The 21,390-nt window shown below is 40.3% G+C and overlaps 1 protein-coding gene across 2 annotated transcripts in view; it reads left to right on the top strand.

The window, feature by feature from the left end:
* antxr1b (ANTXR cell adhesion molecule 1b) overlaps window positions 1–21,390 on the top strand; it is a 72,506-nt gene that overhangs the window by 41,930 nt on the left and 9,186 nt on the right. For both annotated transcript variants that reach the window (XM_036594723.1, XM_036594724.1), the window contains exons 13-17: window positions 2,952–3,047; window positions 3,968–4,009; window positions 6,803–6,898; window positions 8,297–8,464; window positions 17,334–17,414. In XM_036594723.1, coding sequence (XP_036450616.1) covers window positions 2,952–3,047; window positions 3,968–4,009; window positions 6,803–6,898; window positions 8,297–8,464; window positions 17,334–17,414 — 483 coding nt within the window. The remainder of the gene's footprint in view (window positions 1–2,951; window positions 3,048–3,967; window positions 4,010–6,802; window positions 6,899–8,296; window positions 8,465–17,333; window positions 17,415–21,390) is intronic.

Below are 21,390 nucleotides of genomic sequence, written 5' to 3'. Positions count from 1 at the left end.
TTACCTGAAAGCTTTAACTGTGCAGTTCAGTAAAAGGTACAAATTATCCAAAAGTGGCTCATCCAGAAATGATGAAGCCTCCTAATAAGTGTAGTTCAAGAAGTCAGAGCAACATCTAAAAGAGCACAAAGATGAAGCAAGAGCATAAGAAAAACCACTGAGAGGAACCAAGACTTAAAATTTCTTAAGAGCATGAGAAGAACCACTGGGAGGAATCAAGATTAGAAAGGAGAAACTCCCTAAGAGCATGAGAAGAACCACTGGAGGAACCAAGACTCCTCTGGACAGTGATGAAGGGAAGGCATGATTAATATGTGAATATTTGTGGATGGCTTTTAGAAGAGCGTCACATATTGTAAAATATGTACATAAAGTCTTGAATAATTAAATTAACTAGAAGTACAATTAGCGGTTTATGATATCTCTATTGGCAAATGAGGTGCAACTTATCAGTTATAGTATCGGGCTCAGAAATTCTACATCAGTGCATCTCTAGCTAATCCTTAGCACAGATAATTTAGCTCACTAGCTAACAAGCTCCTCGTGTGCTGGCTCATGTTAGGGGTTGCACGACTTCAGATTTTTTAAAGTCAACAGTTATGTGATGAAAGTCAGTCGACTAATCGCTCATGACGTCATGAATAAAACCACAAGACAAGAGAACACTTTGCAACAAGCCACTTTAAATATCTGTGTTGAAGCCAAATCTACTGGTCAGTAGAGAGTGATGAACTCTTTCCAACGAGCCCTGGATCACATTGCTGGCCTTCACGGAACCAGAGATACAGGCCCTGGAATCTCACAAAATTGTATTCAACTTAGGTGCACCCTAGGCAGCCTTGCCAAGACGCTCATCCGCAGCGGGGGTCCATAGAGACAGAGAATTCTAGAGCACTGTAACTTGGTGAAAATCAGAGTAACTTACTTCAAACTGTACATGATTACATTGCGTTATGCTCCCTCTCCAACCACAAAGGGCTTTTTATTGTAGTCGTCAAGAAACCAATATCTGATCTTTGAAGCTCTGTAGATCGGTGGAGAGATGATAGAACATAGCCAAACTCCAAAGGTCAGTATAGCATGATACGCCCTTTCCAATGGAATCCGGAGACACGGAGCCTGAAACAACCAGCCTCCTCACCTGCTATCTTCACTGAGGCGTCCATGTTGTTCATAATCTTGTGATCAGACTGATCATAATTACTGTCGACATCAAGATTAAAGAGTTATCGCCGAGCAGTAAAGTCTACTAGGCTGTGCAATTCCTAGGTCATGTGTGGAACAATGTGCAGACTGTAACCAATGGACTTATGCAGAGTGATGAACATGAGAACTGATTGAAGAAAAGAAGGAAGTTCAGCATGTGTGGTCCAGAAGCTGGACAAAAGCTCTTACAGGGACACTCAAACTAATGTGCAATTATTCGTCCCATGGGTTGCTTTTTAGACCCCTCAGCAGGGAAAACACTGAACTGTGCAGGGGGGTGGGGGTGGGGGTGTTTATGTGTGCTTTTCTCTGAGTGCATGCTGGTGAGTTGCAGATGGTGAAGATTAAAGAGAAAACATCAAAGAAAACAGTATGGATGTATAAGTGTATAAGTCATTTGAGCAGCTTTATAGCTCTTCACGTGATCCACTCCAGCCTTCTCAGCGCAGATGTAGTTTTGCAATGATTTCTTTTTGAAGAAACCACCAAAATATGATGAATTAAAGCAATAGTTTGTAATCATAAATAGTTTATGATTGTTTTTTTTTAAAAATAAAAAAAACAATCAAATTTACATCAATTTTCCTCCCTTACCCCCAAATGTAGTCGATCAGCCAAAACATGTTTGGTGAAGTTTGCTTCTTTAGTTTTAGCACTTAAGACTTCTAAAACCAGGTAAAAGGGCTTCTTACCTCAGGTAAAAGAGCTTGTTACACCAGATAAAAAGAACTTCTAAAACCAGGTAAAAGGGCTTCCAACGCCAGGTAAAAGAGCTTCTTGCCCAAGTTAAAAGGGCTTCTAACACAAAGGGAAAAGGGCTTCTATAACATAAGGTAAAAGGGCTTCATACTCCAGGTAAAAGGACTTCTAAAACCAGGTAAAAGAGTTTCTTACCTCAGGTAAAAGAGCTTCTTACCCCAGGTAAAAAGAACTTCGAACACCAGGTAAAAGGGCTTTTTACCTCAGATAAAAGGGCTTCTAACGCCAGATAAAAGAGCTTCTTTTCCAAGGTAAAAGGGCTTCTAGCACTAGGTAAAATGGTTTCTTGCCCTAGGTAAAAGGGCTTCTTATCCCCAGGTAAAAGGGCTTCTAACACTAGGTAAAAGAGTTTCTTATCCTGGCTAAAACGGCTTCTTACACCAGGTGAAAGAGCTTTCTTACCCCAGGTAAAAGGGCTTCTAACACTAGGTAAAATGGTGTCTTGCTCCAGGTAAAAGGGCTTCTAACACAGGTGAAAGCGTTTCTTATCCCAGGTAAAAAGGCTTCTTACACCAGACGAAAGAGCTTTCTTATCCCAGGTAAAAGGACTGCTCACACCAGGTGAAAGAGCTTTCTTATCCTAGGTAAAAGGGCTTCTTACCTCAGGTGGATGTGCTTCTTACCCAAGGTAGGCAGTCTTAGGCTTCTTACACCTGGTAGGAGGGCTTCTTGTTCCCATAACAGGGTTAGATGTCCATTGCAAAGCCTTTTTAGACATGATATGATTTAGCTTAACTGTAAAGCCCCCACTGTTATCATTACAAAAAGTAAGTCACATAACTAAAAACAGCAGCGGCTGTCTCGAAGCCTGATTTCGTCCTTACTTTAGTCTGTTGACTACATTTGGGTTTAAGGAGAAACTGTCACTTTGATTTTTTTGCTGAAATATCAGTCTGATGGTTTTTCTCTCCAGAACGGTCAGTAGAAATGTTCTCGAGTGTGTGTTTTTTTGCAGAGTGTATCTGTGTGTGTTCTCCATTCTCCAGGTGGACGGGACGGTTCTGGCCATTGCTCTGCTCATCCTGCTGCTGCTGCTGGCTATGGCTCTGCTCTGGTGGTTCTGGCCTCTCTGCTGTACAGTGGTCAGTCATATCAACTCTCTGAATTACTGTGGTCAGAACCTAAATGTTAATGTATGATATACACTGTATGTCCAGGAGTCTGCAGACCCTCAGTATTTCTTCTGAAATGAAGGATGTTAATAGTGAGTTTGTGGTGCAATAACAGCCTCTACTTCTCTGGTGAGGCTTCTAGATGTTGGAACATTGCTGTGAAGATTTGTTTGAGCATTAGTGAGGTCAGGTACTGTTGTTGGATGGTCAGTTCTGGATCACTCCAACTCCACCCAAAGGTATTGGATGGAGCTCCATCACTCCAGAGAACGCAGTTCTACTGCTGCACAGCCTAATGCTTTATACCCCTCTAGCCCACACTTGACAATGGACATGGTGACCTTAGGCTCATGTTGAGCTGCTACAGTATGTCCCATTCTATTGGTCAGTGCTTTTCCATGGACATTATACAAGCTACATCAATAATCTGTGACCTTAAAGTAGCTGAATTAATTTTTTGAACACATCATTTGTTTCTGTGATTTGTTAGAAAACGAAAAACACCCCTTAAGAACTTTCAGCTTGGATATCTAACTCTGGGCGATGTCCACCATGTCTGTACATTTTAGATATTGGTTTGTTAAGCAGCTGAAATACTTAAAGTTGTACTCAGTACAGATTGAACTGATGTGATGTTCGTATGTTGGAGTTTCAGCAGGCCTGTTTTAGATGCTACACTGAAAGACACTTCGTTCCCCACTGAAAAAAGAAATACTATGAGAAATATCTTCTTTGAAATTTCATCATACTTTTTCAAACTATGAAAGCAGCACAGATGTTTTTTTAACTAGTTTAGATGATGTGGTTATTTTGTCAGACTATCTTTTGTATTCTCTCTTAGCAGAAGCACATGAAAGCAGACTTTCAAAAAACGGTTCTTCTCCCAACAGGTCATCCATGAGCCACCACCGCCTGTGCCAGAGGAGAGCTCGGTAAGATCCTGCTAAGTTCACACAAACATCACGGCTCAGCCTGCAGCCAGCTCAAAGCCCTGAAATCCCAAAACTCAAAGTAAAAGTCACAACCTTCAAACTCCAGAGCTCAAAATTCTGAAACTATGTGAGTGAAAGTCACAGCCCTGAAACTCTAAAACGCAAAACCCTGAAACACCAAATCTCAAAACTTTGGAATTCCATAGCTCGAAATCCTGAAACTCTGGAACTCCAAACCTCAAAACCTGAAATTCTGAAACCCCAAGACTTAAAAATTCAGAAACGTTAGCACTCCAAACCTCAAAAATTCAGAAACGTTGGCACTCCAAACCTCAAAATCCTGAAGCTCTGGAATTCCAAGCCTCTGAATCTTAAAACCCTGAAATTTTGAAACTCCAAGACTCGAAAATTCAGAAACTTTGGCACTCCAAACCTCAAAATCCTAAAGCTCTGGGACCCCAAACCTCAAACTCCTGAAGCTTGGAACGCCAAGCCTCCAAACCTTAAAACCCTGAAATTTTAAAACTCAAAATTCAGAAACTTTGTCACTCCAAAACTCGGAATGCTGAAACTTTGGAACTCCAAAACGGAAAATCCTAAAAGTTTAGAACTCCAAAACTAAAATTCCTGAAACTTTAGAACTCCAAGACTCAAATTCCTGAAATTTTTGCAATTTTGCACTTTAAGACAGTCTGAAATGTTTTTTTTATCTTCTCTTCTCCTAAAATGGTGTTTCTGCTGATGGGGTTTCATTTTTTTTCATTATCTTGGTCTCATGTCGGATTCATTACCTTACGATTAGCCCCAGCTCACCCAGTCTGCAGTTTTCTCAGGTGAGGTCACTGTCGCTGTGGCAGTAGTGCTGAGAGAGGGGAACGAAAAACAGCGAGAAGATGTTTTCTTATTTTATTTATTTATTCTTTTAAATCACACCCAGCATTACGACCAATAGAAGGTCATATTCGTTTAATATCTGCCAAGAAGAGATCCAGATGTAGCATTTTTCTCCTCTCTGTCATTTTTTGGCAGAGATAACGATGATGAAATAAAAGGTTTGAGGAAACAACTGTTGCGTATGAGGCGATTTAGGGTCGTTGCTGGAGTTTGGAATTTTGATTTAAAAATCCGCAGACTCTTTTAAACAGTGGACAGGTCACCAGGTTTTCACAAACAGGAAACTCCTGAGGCTACAGGCTCGGAGCAAGGAATGGAGGAGAAAAAGAAAGAAAAGAAGAAGGAAAAAAAATCAGAGAGGAGACCAGAGCATTAGCCTCAGAGATCAATTTACTCAGGCTTTTAGCTCTAATCTTTTCTTGAGGGCAATTTTCAGCACCCTTTTACACTTTTACCACTCTATCCATCCGCACGTGCTGAGCTCAGCAGCACAAGATGAGTTTCCATCACCTTTTTTCACTTACTGACTATTAAATCACAAAGTGTGGATGGATGAGGATCATTATGAGGTTCAATTTCTCTTCATTTGAGGCCTGTTTTGAACCAAAATGACCTTCTACAGAGCTTCTGTCACTGGTAATGACTGTAGGGACCAAGGAGTAGAGCATGTGGCTGAAAACTGAGAGTTCCAGTAGAAGGACACTATAAACTGTTTGAATGGTTTTCACAGTTTTAGCCTTTTCTAAATCACTGTTGTGGTACCACTCCCCTTGAAGTATTTGTTTCTTTTTTTATGCATCAAATTGTTCAGTGATATGGTGATGCAGTACACAGTTAGAAAGTTTGAAATCTCAGGATTTGATTCCCACAAACCATTTTATGATCCGTTATTCACAGCAGTTACAATCGTCTCATTTGCATCATAAGCACCAAATGAGCAAACACTAGCAAATCTGTGTGTCCTCACCTTCAGAGCCCACCGCTCTCCACACAGACATCATAAGCCAAAACATGTGGTCTGGTAACACAGCAAGAGTCAGAGATCAGTTTAGAGTCAGGGGGACATAAACTCCTCCATTCTAGTCTCTGTTACTCTGTGTCAGATTGAGGTTGAGAATGTTCTCCTTTCAAGGACAAAGAGACAAAGATCATGACTGTAGCCCAAAGTATGTGGGAACAGCACCCCCTTTACTTTGGGTACACCATTTCTGACTAAAATCGGGTGACAGTTAACAAGTTAGAGACATTTTACTTAAAGACTAAATAGTTTTTCTGTATCAGTAGTGAAAATGTATAAAAGGGTTCTCTGCAGCGATGCCATTAAAGAACCACTATTGGTTCCGACAGACAACCTTTTAATATATTATTCTTTCTACACTGTAGTAGATGAGATGTGTCTGTATAAAAGCCAAGCCAAGAATCTTTTAGGAACCTTTATTTTTAGGAGTGTATGCACAATTTTGAACACAGTTCATGGCCACACTGAGCTGAAAAACTAGCCTAGCAACACTGCTTTGCCAACCAAGTTGGAATTTGTTTCTATTCCGAGGCCACTCAATCAATTTACAATTTGTGAGTAGTAATTTACTAGTCGAATACACACTTAGGTTACGAGCACTCATGCTCATCTTTATTCTACACGTTATTTCTCAGTCTGATGTCTTCACTGTTGTCATAACAATAAACACAGTAAAAACTGTTCTATGGTACCTGTGTCTGAACCTTTGACTGGTACAGCATGTTCTCCTCAGTAGCGTCTCAATCGTCTTGTCTTTTGACTGCATGCTGTTAAGATGAGGATGGAAGAGAACAGAGAAAATGTGCACACTTTACAAGTATTACTCAGAATGATGAACCTTATTTACTGAGCTTTTAACACTGAGGATCGTCTCTCTGAAGGATGAAGAGGAAGATGGATATCCCAAAAAGAAGTGGCCAACAGTGGACGCCTCGTATTATGGTGGAAGAGGAGTCGGTGGCATTAAACGCATGGAGGTAAGGGGGGGGGCGGTCCTGTGAGAAGCTCAGACAGATGTTGGGCTAAGGATGGAGAAGCTCAGACAGATGTTGATGTAAAGATGTAGAAGCTCAGACAGATGTCGGTGTATGGATAGAGAAGCTCAGACAGATGTTGGTGTTTGGATGGAGGAGCTCAGACAGATGTTGGTGTTTGGATAGACAAGCTCAGACAAATGTTGATTTTTTTTGAACATGTATGTTACATTTTTCACTTTATACATACACTACTGTTTAAAAGTTAGAAATTAATATTTTCAATTATATCAAACCAATTTAACTGTAGATGAATCTATGAAACAATTGTAATCTGTTCTTCCTGAACAACTTTAAAGCTAAAACTTTAAATCAGTAGAGGGCTGTAAATACATACATACATCATCTAAACCGCTTATCCTTCTGGGTTGCGGTGGGGTGCTGGAGCCTATCCCAGCTGTCATTGGGCGGAAGGCAGGATATACCCTGGACAGGTCGCCAGTCCATCGCAGGGCAGACAGACAGACATACACACACACACTCACACCTAGGGGCAATTCAGCATGTCCAATCAGCCTGACTGCATGTCTTTGGACTGTGGGAGGAAACTGGAGTACCCGGAGGAAACCCACACAGACACGGGGAGAACAGGCAAACTCCACACAGAAATGACCCTGGCCGCCCGGCCGGGAATCGGACCCAGGCCATTCTCGCTATGAGGCAACAGCGCTACCCACTGCGCCACCGTGCTGCCCGGGCTGTTAATAAATTAAAAAATATTAAATGTGTCTGGTATGATGAACAGGGCTAACAAAGACTCCAAAATGATTAAGAAAGCTGTAGAACATCAAAAATGAAGTTCTAATAACATTACAGAGTTCATCATATTCAAAACTTGGAAATCAAATTTTAAGGTAGATAACTTGACGAAATTAATATAAATAGACATTTACAATATAATATTTATAATTTGTTACAGTCTTGTTCACAGAATTATTGAAATACTGAGTGAAACATCTAAAATGCCTTTTGGTAAATAGGTTTCAATCCCCTAACCCCTAAGTGCTCTTGAGCAAGGCACCTAACCCCCAACTGTTCCTGGGCGCTGCAGATAGGGCTTCCCACCACTCTGGACAAGTATGCTCACTGCCCCCTAGTGTGTGTGTTCACTTGTGAGTATTTGGTGTTTCACTGCACAGATGGGTTAAATGCGGAAGTGAAATCTCCCTGTTGTGGGACTAATAAGGGTTAATCTTAATAAGTTATTATTGTATCCAACATAACAAAACTGGCAAGTGATTCTAAACATTTGAAGAGTGGTGTAGTGGTGATGTGTGCACGTTGTCTGGCGTGTGTGAGGGCTACAGAAAACTGACCTGCATGTTGATGTGGGTTCTCCAGGTGCGGTGGGGAGATAAGGGGTCCACAGAGGAGGGAGCGAAGCTGGAGAAAGCCAAGAATGCTCGGGTGAAGATGCCGGAGCAAGAGTTTGAGTTCATTCCTACACGAACGCTGAATAACGGCATGCGCAAACCCATCAGTTCTCAGAAGTGGTACTCACCTATTAAGGTAACATCACAGGAAACTGTCAGTAATCTGTGTGTGGTGTCTCCATGTATTTCTGCATTTGTTTTAAAGGAGAAATGATTTTTCTAAATTCCTGCATAATTAAGTGGTTACTATGTAAACAGAGTCGTTCAGAGTGGTTTGGTGTGAAACGCTTTGTTCTACAGAAACACAGATCACAGTGGTGGTGATAGGAACCAGACGTCCACCTCTAAAAGCTCCCTTACAGAAAGTTATTACATGAAATGGTTATGAATTCACTGCCTGATGTCAGAGACACTGTTTTATGATAGTTTTGAGAACTTGAGAAACTCTATTCATGGTAGAGGGATACATGCAGGGAGCTGTGAGGTAAAATCCCCAAAGAAAACTTATTATTTCAGATCTTCCACTATTTTCCCATCATCAACATTCTATATAAAACTCAGAAGTAACTTGTTTACATCTCAAACACTAAATTATAGAGACATTTTTAAATATTTGGTGAAATTCCCCTTCAGTTGAATGAAAAAGCAGCATGTTTGTACTGAAAAGGGCTATTTTAAGCCTTGCTGGTAGAAACTGCATATGTGAATATTAGAGTTAGCATATGAACAGTGTCACACAGTCTAAGAAGTGGCATGAAGAATGAACTGCAGCAATCGAAGCTTTCTGACATGGGCAGAACACATGGTTTCCACTTTAATGAGCTGCACGTGCTGAATAGCCCATTCCCTCATTTACACGTATTGACTGATAAATTGCGAAGCGCGGACAAGGCTGATTGTGAGCTCAATTTTCCTTCATCTGAGGTCTATTCTGAGCCACGGGGATGCTGCATCCTTTCACCTCTAAACAAACACAATCTCCTCAACACCAGCTCATCTGCACTTTCATGCATTTTCATCCAGAAACACAATATTAATGATCATGCTGCTGTTTGGAAATGACCTGCAGGAGAATAAAATAGCACCTCTAATCAGCTGCACTGAGCTCCAGCCCTGAACCCTCCATCAGCTTTTAAACGGTCTGATCAATCAGTTCTTCACCCTTTTAACCCACAAGGCCTATTCAAACACAATAGTTCATCTATTCCTAGCAGTGCTGTTTTCTACTATAGCTCTCCTGTATGTATATTCTCTGCGCATCTACCATGTTTTAGTACTTTAATATTTTAATAATTTGCTGTTCTTTGAATAACTGACAATATTAAAGCCTAATCAGGTCCATTTGTAGAAAAACAGTGAAATATTTGTGCCACAGTACTAAGATGGGAATAAAGCCATAGGCCACGCCCACTTTAAGCACTTGTTGTGATGTCAGCACTCAAACCTTTCAGGCGTTTTAAGTGCCTTTGGGCTAAAAGAGTTTCAGTATAAGCATTTAACATCAGTTTGGAAAAGAAAACTATTTATTATTATTATAAATAATTAAATATATATAAATATCATTTATATATACAATATAATTATATATAAATATATAGATATTAAAAATACAATAAGTATATATTAAATACTGTGATGGACTGGCGACCTCCAGGGTGTATCCTGCCTTCCGGCCGATGACAGCTGGGATAGGCTCCAGCTCCATCCGGGACCCAGAAGGATAAGTGGCTTAGAAGATGTGTGTGTGTGTGTGTGTGTATATTAAATATAATTAATTATAACCATTGATTATATATGATTATTGTATGTATTTATTAATTATATAATTATTATTCTTATTGTTTTTTTTATCATTATTAGGAATATTATTAGTATTATTCAGACAAAACCTCTTCATAGGAACATGAAGCTGAGCATCATCATCATCATCATTAACCGATTAGTTCAGATAGGGCTGTGGTAGCAGTTGGGAGAGCAGAGAATCCCAGACGACCCAGATGAAGCTGAGCATTGAAGATAAAAATCGAAAAAATGTTCTCAACTTGTAATAGAAGTTAATGTAACAACACTTACAAAGTCATTTTGGAGCTTTTCTGTTAACTCGTTTGTCATGAAATTTTAACACAAGGCAATATACTTTTTAATTTAGGCAAAAATATAAAAAAACTTTTTGTGTGATAGCGAAGACATGCATACGGAGCTCCAGTGCGGATGGGGGTAAAATAAGAATTATTTTGAAGGAACGTTTTGCAATTTGTACACGTTTTCTTTTATTTGCGGCCTTGATTTCTTACTTCATTCCCATGATTAACAATTTGTTCTCTCGTTTTCTTTTAATCATGCGCACATATGCTTTAATTTGTGGGTACATTTTCCTATATTCATGCACAAACAAAATAAATGTAGTAGATAGGGGCCATTTTATTTGTCCTGCGTACAAGTAAGCTAACAGCTCCTCGAAACTGATGGGTTGAACTTTGAGCTGTCTGAAGTTCCTTGTGAGAACCCCCCTCATTACAATAACACAGGGGTCGGCAACTTGCGGCTCCGGAGCCATATGCAGCTCTTTTACTGCCCTGTTATGGCTCCACAGCAGAAATTAGACTTTTAGATAAAAATAAAATAAAATCCTCCTTTGCAGTAAAATAAAGCTCTCCTGATCATTTTAACACAGTTTTAACAATAAATGGTCTTAAACACTGGAGTTAATGTAGAACTGCTAATTCACTCTTTAACCCTTTTCACCCTTTGAAGATCAGTGCGCAGACTGCTGCTCTCCATAGCATCACAGGCAACAATCTCGCCCAGCTAGTAGCTAATGAAACGGCAAAGAGAAAGATTTAATATAAACATTGATAGTTTGGAGATGAATGGGCTTATTTGCATTTATAATCACTCCAGCTGGTTTCCTGATACGTTTAATCTGCAACGGGAAACTGTCAATCACTAATAAGTCACGAGGCTGAAGTCAGTTTCTCGCTAGTCTGCTTCTTGTTGGATTTTTTCCGTTCTACCTTCAATGGTGCAGCAGTTACATTCTGGCATCTCAGGCACCATTTAAGGTGAAACAGTAAAATGAAGCTGCGAATGAGAAGCAACTTCAGCCTCGTAAAAAGTCGAACTGTGAAAGACATTTTACAAGAAACTATTCAACTTTTGTGGAAAAGTTTCCTGCTGGAGATGTAAGAAAAGTGTCTGTAGCTGAGCTAAAACTTAAAGCAGAGCAAAGTAAGTATGTTTTCGTTTATATTTTTTAGTCTATACAAGCACATCAGCACTGAGACATATTTACAGCCAAGATGGTAAAATGGACATTAAATGTTGTGGCACTCAAGGTGGTTTGATTTTTGCTGAAAGGACAAAATGGCTCTTCTTTATATTTGGCTAACAACCCCTGCAATATGTATGTATGTATGTCTCCTTGCTGTTGCTACGAAACTTCTAAGAGGGAAACTTTATTTGCAGCTTTATATGCAACCATCACAGAATATAAGAAAAAAAATGGTATTGTTTTATGATGTAAAGAAAAAAACGAAAACCTCAAAACTGCATTAGTAATTTAAGTCTATCTCGTTATTTGTAAAGTGGACTGTAATTGATTTGAAGTGTAGAAAAGCTTCAGACTTACTTTCCTTCAAGGTTTCCTGACTGGAGCTGATGAGGAAACCGTGACCAGCACAGTTTTGGTCTTATATGCAATGAATTGAGCATCAGCTCATCTGCACTGATGACGCAAAGTTTGGCGAGGTTTGCGGTGCGGTAATTATCTGGACGTGAGCGGGTCGGTAAGGGCCTGCTGGAGTTCGGGAGCCGGCAGAGAGCTCAGGGTTTGGGCTGAGGTTCAGGCATTGTTTCATAATGCCTCTGTCAGCTGGAGGGAGGGGAGGAGAGCGGCGTAATTCGAAGCAGACGCTGAACCGGGCTAACCTCAGGGAATGGGATTTGCAGAGCTGGTTCTTTTCCCAACAAAACAAATACCTCTGGCTTTGTGTGCCGAGCGCTTTACTGCCTTCTCGGGGCTTCGCTGAGTGGCGGACTGTTCCGACTGAGACGGCGGACAGGTACATGCAGGAACGCCGTGTCTTAATTCATCTGAACTCGCTGTTTACAGTTTAGAAATGTGCTGAGTATTAAAGATGAGGGGTTGAGATTGGGGCAGGCGATGCGGCAGAACAATCGTATCATGATACATATTACTATATTTTGACGCTCTAGTGGTGCCACGTTTAGAAGCTCACTGGGTGCGTTTACACGCACACCTTAAGCCCTGTTGGAGCTGGATTAGTTTAATCTTGGGAGCTGCTGTAATTTGAGTCATTACTGATGGGATCCGGGATTTTAATCCAGTACGAATCTGCAATATTCGTAGTTTTTACAAGTCTGCTTAGTAATAATTCCACAGTTAATTACCTTCTATAATTGGCTGAACTCGAATCAACATCACAGTAACACGATAACAAAACCAGGCAATAAAAAACGCTGCCTCCATTTATTTTCTTTTTTGTGATCAGAGGTCACGGCTAACAGAGCTAACAGCTGAATTGGAGTTTAATTTGACCCAGTTCATTAATCCTTAAGTTTAAGTTTTATATACCACATTTCAGAAGGATAAGCGGTTTAGATGATGTATGTATGTATGTAATTCAGTGTATATTCCCTCCCATATGCTATGATTATGCACCATCATTAGGGATTGTGCGTTGCTTTAATAATAACAATATTATCAAGACTGTTGCTATCCAGTGGTATATTCTTCTTCTTCTTTTGCTGCCAGATTTTCCTGCAGTTTTTGAAACATCAACCCCTGAATGCTTGGTCTGATTAAAAAATCGGCCAAGCCCAAAATGGCAAGACATTAAGCTTTTAATGGTCTTAACAACAAATCATTAAACAAACAACTGCAGTGAGTCACTTTGATTTTCACTTTGATTTCTTTAAATGTAAACGTTTTGTGTGTAAATACACACAAAGAAGAGTGAGTATTGATCCACTCAGCATTGACGCTTCAAACTGCTGAAAAACATTGCAGAAATAGTTTGTGTTTAATGTGAGACTAAATATTCTCTACAGGGTTTAAATCTGGACTTTGACCAGTCAAAACCATAAGTAAACATGATTAGATTTTGGGCTTGGCCAATTTTTTTGCCCAGGAGTGAACGTTTTTTATACTACCTTCTTTAAATGAAGAATTTTTTTTCCCATAGGAATGAAGAGGGTGCAAAGATGCATGACCATGTATTGCACTTCTGCTTGACCCAAAGACATTGTTTTGCATGTACTCACACAGGGCAGGCCCCCGAGCTCTAATCCACAGCCATACTGACCCACACTTCTCTCTGTGTCATTTTTTCATCCCTTATTCTCACATTCATTTGCAGCATCACCTGGCAAGCACTTGGCAACCCTTGAGCAACCACTCAGTAAACACCCTGTACACCATGGCAACGTCCTGGCAACAAATTAGTGACTGGCTAACAACAAGTTTAGGCTGTGCAATAACTTTTCTTCAGGAAATGCACTTTACTAGTTTATAATTGCTGTTTAATTATACAGGAGTGACCCCACACTGAAATGAGATCTAAAGTCTCCTTCCTTGCCCGCTGTACAATCCAGCACAGAAATCCAGTTCAAACATTTCCTGGATCTGCAGAGTCGCCCTTTCCATTCCATCTTATCCTAAGGTCATATACGGAGATATGAGGCTATGAAGAGGGGCTGAGATGCACGTCATCTGCCTCTCACCCATGTGGAACTGGTGGATTCGTGTGTCCATCTACATTCTGTGTGAAACTGACCAATGGACACTCAGGACTGACCCCTCATCCCCATCATCATTCTTCATTCAGTCCACATCAGAGACTCATGTGACATGGCGTGCAGAGAGTTTACAGCTGCTGAAGTTGCTGCAGCGGTTTTGGAAAGTAGTGATGAAGATAATGTAGCATTTTGATATGAAACATGTGAGTATCATGTTATATGAAGAGACTTTAAAGGAGAGTCTAAGAAGATATGCACAAATAGAGAGAGAATGACCTCAGACCACAGAGGGTTAGGCCTGAAAGAAACACAATAAAACAGCAATCTCTTTAAGCTCTCACAGTGTATGTGCAGCACGTAAACAAAGAATAAACTCTGCCAGAATGATCCCACAGCGCAATGCGACGCGACGTGACTTCCATTCCAAGCATTACAGAACATGGACCTGTTTTTCAGAATACTTTAATCCTCCACCATCTCCCACTGAGGCTGCTAATGTGTTCTAAAACTACATTTAAATTGGCATTTAAAATGTCTCAAAGTAGAGCTTTTAATTATTATACACTGTTGGAAATAAATGTTCTGTGCAGGTACATTTCTTGTTCATAAAGGTACAAACAATGTAAATGTTCTTTCTTACGTACAACAGTGGTTTTAAGGTCCAACTGTGAACCTTAATAAGTTTTTTTCCAGTGGAAAAGTACATATTTGTGCCTTTTCATAAGCTAATGTTTTAAAACAGAACAATAAAATAAAAAGCCTGGAGACGAGACGGGGTGTGTGGAGTCAATAGAATTTAGAAATGATACAGTTATGTTCCCTGACTAAAGGTACTGAGATGTACCTTTGAGGGTCCCACCCCAGTGACAAGAGGGGTACTACTCCAGTGCCCCTTATTTCCGAGAGTGTACCTGCAGACACCCTTCAGGAAGAAAGAAAGAAAGTTAAGCTGAGCTGTATTTAAACTACTGTGTTTGTTTGTCTTTTTTCCATACTGTCCTTCAGGATAGCGCAGGAAACGTTCTGATATGCATCAGTCCAGATGAAAGCGTGCACAATATGGAAGCGTTTATTCAGTGCAAGCGCGCCCTGCAAAACACATTAAAACACATTCCACACATGAACCAGTTCTCTTTGTTTGGACTGCACTGTTTGTCTCGGCTCTGTTTGAAACAGGGCCACAGCTTCAGGGGTCACCGCGGTACACTGCGCAACTCTGCTGTCCTTATAAAGCATGTGGTGTTGCGTGTGTCCAGTGTTGTGCCACTCGCTTAATATCTGAAGTTTTAAAATGGATGATTCTGCTAATTTATCCAGTTTTCCCCTCCCTAATCCAAATATAGTTGATCAGCCAGGACAAGTTTAGTGTCTGTTTGCTTCATTAGTTTTTGTGCTGGAGCTATGAGACTAGTGATACTAACAAGTAATGGAAGCCTATATAAACCAATAATCATGCTAATTAGTAATGCAAAATTTCACTTGATCATAGCTGATTGTCATAGGACAGAGATTTATTGTTAACTGCCAACCTAAAGTTAAGGACACAACTCATCAAAATATCAAAAAGAAAATGGATAGTTCTGGTTATGAAATCTGATTGGCTAAGCTAAGTTCAAAGCATCACAGCAGCTCAACTCTGTATTACTGCGCCATATCAACAAATTCTTGTGCTGTTAAAGGAATAATCTTTGACTTTAATGTTGCTCGCATAGAGCACTGAGTGTACTGATGAAGTAAGAACCCGGTTCTGTTTAAACTGAGAGGCTGAGTGTATTTTCTTATCTAGAAACAGGCTGGTCAGCTTGCTAACAGGCTAAAAGATAGGAAACATGCTAAACAGCTCCATCTTTAGTATCACAGGCTTGAATTAAAGCACTTATGATATGATTCACTGTAAAACTGCAATATAAAAGACTAAAAATTGTCACTTGATTGTCTTACTTGCTTCAAATGTCCATGCTTCAGTCAGAAGTAGCATCAAGCCCAGGCTGAATTCCAAATGGTTCCGTACTCCCTAAATAGAATGCTAGGGAAGTTTTGAAATTCTAGCTTCTACAGCCAAACAGTGCACTATTTCTCAAAATACGGATGTGTCTACAAATGACTACTCTTTAGCTATATTTTGCACTGTTGGGCTGCAAGATCCAGTATTTAAATTTCTACATAGTGCACTATGTAGGGAGCAGGCAGTCGTTTGAGATTCACCCCATCACGAGAAGAGGGGCGCCGCTGGATTCGTGCTAATTAAGACTTGCGGTGGTGATTTAGTGACCAAAAAGCACTTATAAAGCACAGATGTTTGCATTAATATGTTATGAAATGCTCATGATTATATGAGAAAAAGTTTAAAATGAAATGACAGTATACAGCGTGCAGCAATGGCCAACCGCATATTCTCCTCTTATTCAGTGGTCTATGGTTGCTTGGCAACAATACCGTACTCTAAAGGAACTACATTTCTTGGCGGAATACTTGTTTATATCAACTAATATTAACAATGACTTAAACTATTCATTGAAAATTGTCAATTTTATCATATTTTATTTTGAGTTGCTATTAAAAGCAATAAGCCTCTTGAGGCTGTGCGTTACAGTAATTTTATCATGGGGAAGGAAGTTTTACTCAGCTTTACATCGTGCCTGTAATCACAGTAGTGCACAGCCTCTCATGGCTTATTGCTTAATATACACAAACTTATAAGTGCACAACTGAATTCTGTATTAACATTAAATGATGTTCCTCATATGGACTGTGGAACGCAGTTCTGATACTATATTTACAGTATACAATGTGGAACTGTATTAAACATACAGTTGTATGGAAAAGTATGAACATTCCTGGACAAATGACATGTTTTGTTGATTTTCTCAGTAAAAATAAGCAAATCTTAGTGCACAAATTTCTATTTATTTGCTGAACATATTGGAAAACATAAAACATAAAATGTGCTGTAACTTTTGCACAAGCCAAACTTTTTAAACCCCAAAATGTACATTAAAGTGTGCAAAATTGTGTTTTCTGTAGAAGACTTTGCATAAGTTCACTTATTTTCACTTAGAAAATCAACTACATAGCATTTAATGCACTATTAGTTAGATAGCATTACATCAGTTTTATGCTGTGAAACATTTTCACAGTAGAAAAACCGGTGATATAGATTTAACTTGATATCGTCGACCCCTAGTTTACAGTGACGCCTGTTTGTTTTCTGTCATGTGTTTAATGTGTTGTGCTGTGTTGTCTTTTAGGGGAAGCTTGACGCTCTGGTCGTTTGGCTGAGAAGAGGATACGACCGTGTCTCTGTGATGAGGCCACAGCCGGGAGAGAAGGTGAGCCGATCAGCCAGTCAGCATTGAGCATCTCTCTAAATCACACTTTAGTCCAAAATTTATTAGTTAGATTAGACTAGATTCAACTTTATTGTCAGTGTGCAGAGTTCAGGTACAGAACAAATGAAATGCAGTTAGTATCTAACCAGAAGTGCAAAATACAGTATTATTTACATATAAAGTGCAGGAGCTGACAATTGACACGTACAATATGTACAGGTAAGGATGGTAGAGTGGTAAAAAATAGATGTTGCAAATATAAATATAATACACATATATACAGAGTGAGTGGAGAGAATGCAAGTGTAGGTAGTATGTACTGTCACAGCAGCATATGTAAAATGATAACTATGCAGAGTAAAAGAATGTACAGTAGCTGTCTGTGTAAATATGAACAGCGAAATAATATGAAGACGTTAGTTTCATATTAGTTACATTAGTTACACACTGATCCTGTGGACAGGACACAGGGGAGGGGTCAGTACATCAGAACTTTTCTTTGATTATTTCAGGACGACTCAGCAGTGCACACGCGCCATATTTCAGCCTGTTTTTATTCTCCTCAGTAATGACACTTCTTTCAACTGTAACAAAGGTTGCACTGGACTGTTTTTCAGTCCTGCTTCAGCAGAAAATCTGAATAATTTGTCCCGCCCCTGTCCGCAACCAAAACGTTTTGTCCCACCCACACAGCTCCGTCAAAGCGACCTGACATCCAAAATCTGACACAATCTATTCACAAACACATTCTCTGCTGAAGTAACACAGCAGTCATGGTCATAACGCCATTTGATCCCAGTAAACACAAAGCAGGAATTAAACCACAGAGCGGTTATTTTTGCTGTTTTGCTGGTCAGCTGTGGCTGTTAGATTGAAGGCTCCGCTCTCTCTGTAAGCTACGAGAATCTGCATGTTGATTGGCTGCTTCACAGCTCATTAGAATGACTTCATTCATTTTAACTATTTTACTGGTATGATTTCATATTGTTTATATATGATTTAGTGATTGCTCTACTTTATTCAAGCTGTTCATTAATTTGAGGGATTTCTCTTCGTGTGTGCTTAGTCTCTCTCCCGCTTGCAGGGGGCTGGTTACCCACCTGCCACCCACTCATCATAATTTCATGCTGCCGAGACCTCATAAACGTCTGATGTTTCTGTACAAAAATTAAAACAGACTTTTCCAAACCCCTTTGTGTTCGAAGAATGACCGAACTCCGTTGTAGGAGAACAAGGCTGCGGCATCAAAGAACGGTTAAAAATCTGAAAGCAAAGGTTAAAGAATCCATAGACACAAACTTTGGCGCTGAACACATTCTGGGTGATGAGCCCAGCTGTCAGTCAATGAAGCTTCATGATCACTCTGGTTATGCTGGCGAAGACGAAACTAAACTGCAATCATTGGCAGTCATGATTGTTTACCTCAGTATAAACGCACCATGTGAAGCATTGTTTTTCTGCACATGCGGGTCAGTTTAGGAGCTGATCTGTTCAGACTGATGTTGCATATAGGTCACATTTAAAAGATTTTGTGAACAGCCAAACAAAAAAAAATCGGATTTGGTGTGAAAATTGGATTTGGGCCACTTACACCTACTGTGTGAATGTAGCTTTAGATGCTGAGTTCTGTTTAATCCCGCATGTAAACACAGTCACAAAAACTGCTTTTCATCATTTGAGAAATATCACTAAAGTTCAGCCTTTTCTCTCTCAGAGAGACGTAGAGAAACTTGTTGCTGCATTTCTTCAGCAGAGTTGATCACTGTAATGATCTTCTTACTGGAGGAAACAGTCCATCCTCTACAACTCGTACAGAACGCAGCAGCACTGATCCTCACACCAACACACAGAGCTCAGATCACCCCCGTTTACACACTGCACTGACCGCCTGGATCTTTTAGGAGACATTTTAAAGCTCTGCTGCTGGTTTTTAAAGCTCTAAATGACCTTAAAGCTCCTGAATGTACCATCCATGTGCTAGTGACAGGCTTGTTGTCCATTGGGCAATGTGGTCAAGCACACCAGCGCCCCCTACTGCGAGCTTTGTCTTCACAATGAACTGGCTTAGAAATTTTACTCTCTGTTTGTTCCCATTCCAATAACATTCCCTCACATTTAGAAAGACTTCTCAGAGTTGTCCCCAGACGTGGTTTCTGACACTAATACCTACAAACATGGACAAAATCCAGGCTTCAATACGGCTGCTACAACTGTTTTTTATCTGTGCGGTATGCTTTTGTCCATTTTTGCAGATAGCAGTGTGAGTGTGTTTTACCGCCAGCGCTAATGAACACTCCAAACATCCACGTCTACATTTTGCACTCACAAACACAAACAGCACTGCCAGCGTTACATAACACAACAACTGAGTCTCATTACAGACAGATGGACTGAGAGGGAGCAAAGTCCAGCTGTTTGAAGGAGCCACTGATTGTTCTGAAAACTGGTCCTAGACGAGTGGATGAGTGCAGAAACAGGAGTCCAGTGGCCCTTTCTCTGTGTCCAGCCTCTCATTTTCTCTATTGACTGATAAATTACGATGCACGGATAAGGAAGGACATTAGGCCCAATTCCCGGTCAATTAAGGCCTATTCTGAGACCTGAGGATGAGCCGTCTCTTCTGTGCTCTCCTCTCTACATCTGTTATTAAAGACAGCGCTGCTGTTTGAAATTGCCTGCAGGAGGATCATTTGAAACCTTTAATCAGGTCCAGTGAATTTCAACCCTGGAATTTTCAGCAGCAGAGAACATTAAAGGAAAATAGTTTGTAAAAAATCAGTTCTTTGTGGTGTGATGTTTGGTGTTCGACTTGGTTGTGTGGTTTCTGACACTGTATGACAAGCTGATCTATAAACAGGGATGAAAGTGTGGACAAAATTCAGGTTTGATACTGACTGCTACTGTTTTTAGCTCTCTGATATACTTTTGTCCATATATATGATACAGCAGTGTGATGCAGCAGTATGATACAGTGGTGTGATACAGCAGTGTGATACAGTGGTGTGATAGAGTGGTGTGATAGAGTGGTGTGATACAGCACTCTGATAGAGTGGTGCCGTACAGCTGTATGATACAGCAGGGTAATACTGCAGTGTGATAGGGTGGTGTAATACAGAGGTGTGATATCGTGGTGATACAGTGTTGTGATAAAGGGGTGTGATCCAGCAGTGTGATACAGCGATGTAATACAGTGGTGTGCTACAGTGCTGCGATAGAGCTGTGTGATATGGTGTGATGTCGTGGTGATACAGCGTTGTGATAAAGGGGTGTGATACAGCAATGTAATAGAGTGGTGCGATACAGAGGTGCAATACAGTGATATGATACAATGGTGAGATACAATGGTGTGTTAGTGCTGTGTGATAGAGCGGTGTGACAGAGCTGTGTGTTAGAGCTGTTGATACAATGGTACGATACAGCAGTGTGAGTGGTGCAATACTGTGATGCCAATAGAACTGTGTGATACACACAATATCTTGTGGCGCGGGACTAATTTTCAGTGTTGCTCGCAGGACCGGGTGGGAAATCAGACCCCTTCAGGTGGGTGCGGGCAGAAGAAGGCATGAAGAGAAATCCCACAAATTAAGGAACAGCCTAAATAAAGTAGAATGATAACTAAATCACATAAGCAAACAATATAAAATGATAACAGTAGAACATTCAAAATGAATAAAGTCATTCTCAAGCAGCCGATCATGTGAACAACACACAAATTCTCATAGACCTGATTCACACATACTGCTTCTGCGTGGAGTGGGAGGCCTTGCTTTTCATTTTGGTGCCCATGTTAAGTGGTCAGCGCTTTCACACTGGCTGCGCATGCAAAGAGTCCCAGACGCCACACTGAAGCAGCACAGTGTTTAGAGAATAGACCCGGAGTCATTTCTTTCTGCGCCTGCATGCCTCATGCAGCAAAATACACTGAAATAAGCCACAAAATCAATGAAAATTAAAAAGAAGGCCGCTTAAAAAAATT

The sequence above is a fragment of the Colossoma macropomum genome, unplaced genomic scaffold (genome assembly GCF_904425465.1).
Source record: "Colossoma macropomum unplaced genomic scaffold, Colossoma_macropomum, whole genome shotgun sequence".
NCBI classification, from domain to species: domain Eukaryota; kingdom Metazoa; phylum Chordata; class Actinopteri; order Characiformes; family Serrasalmidae; genus Colossoma; species Colossoma macropomum.
The sequence above is the reverse complement of the archived record's forward strand: the minus strand, read 5'-3'. Positions and strand labels throughout refer to the sequence as shown.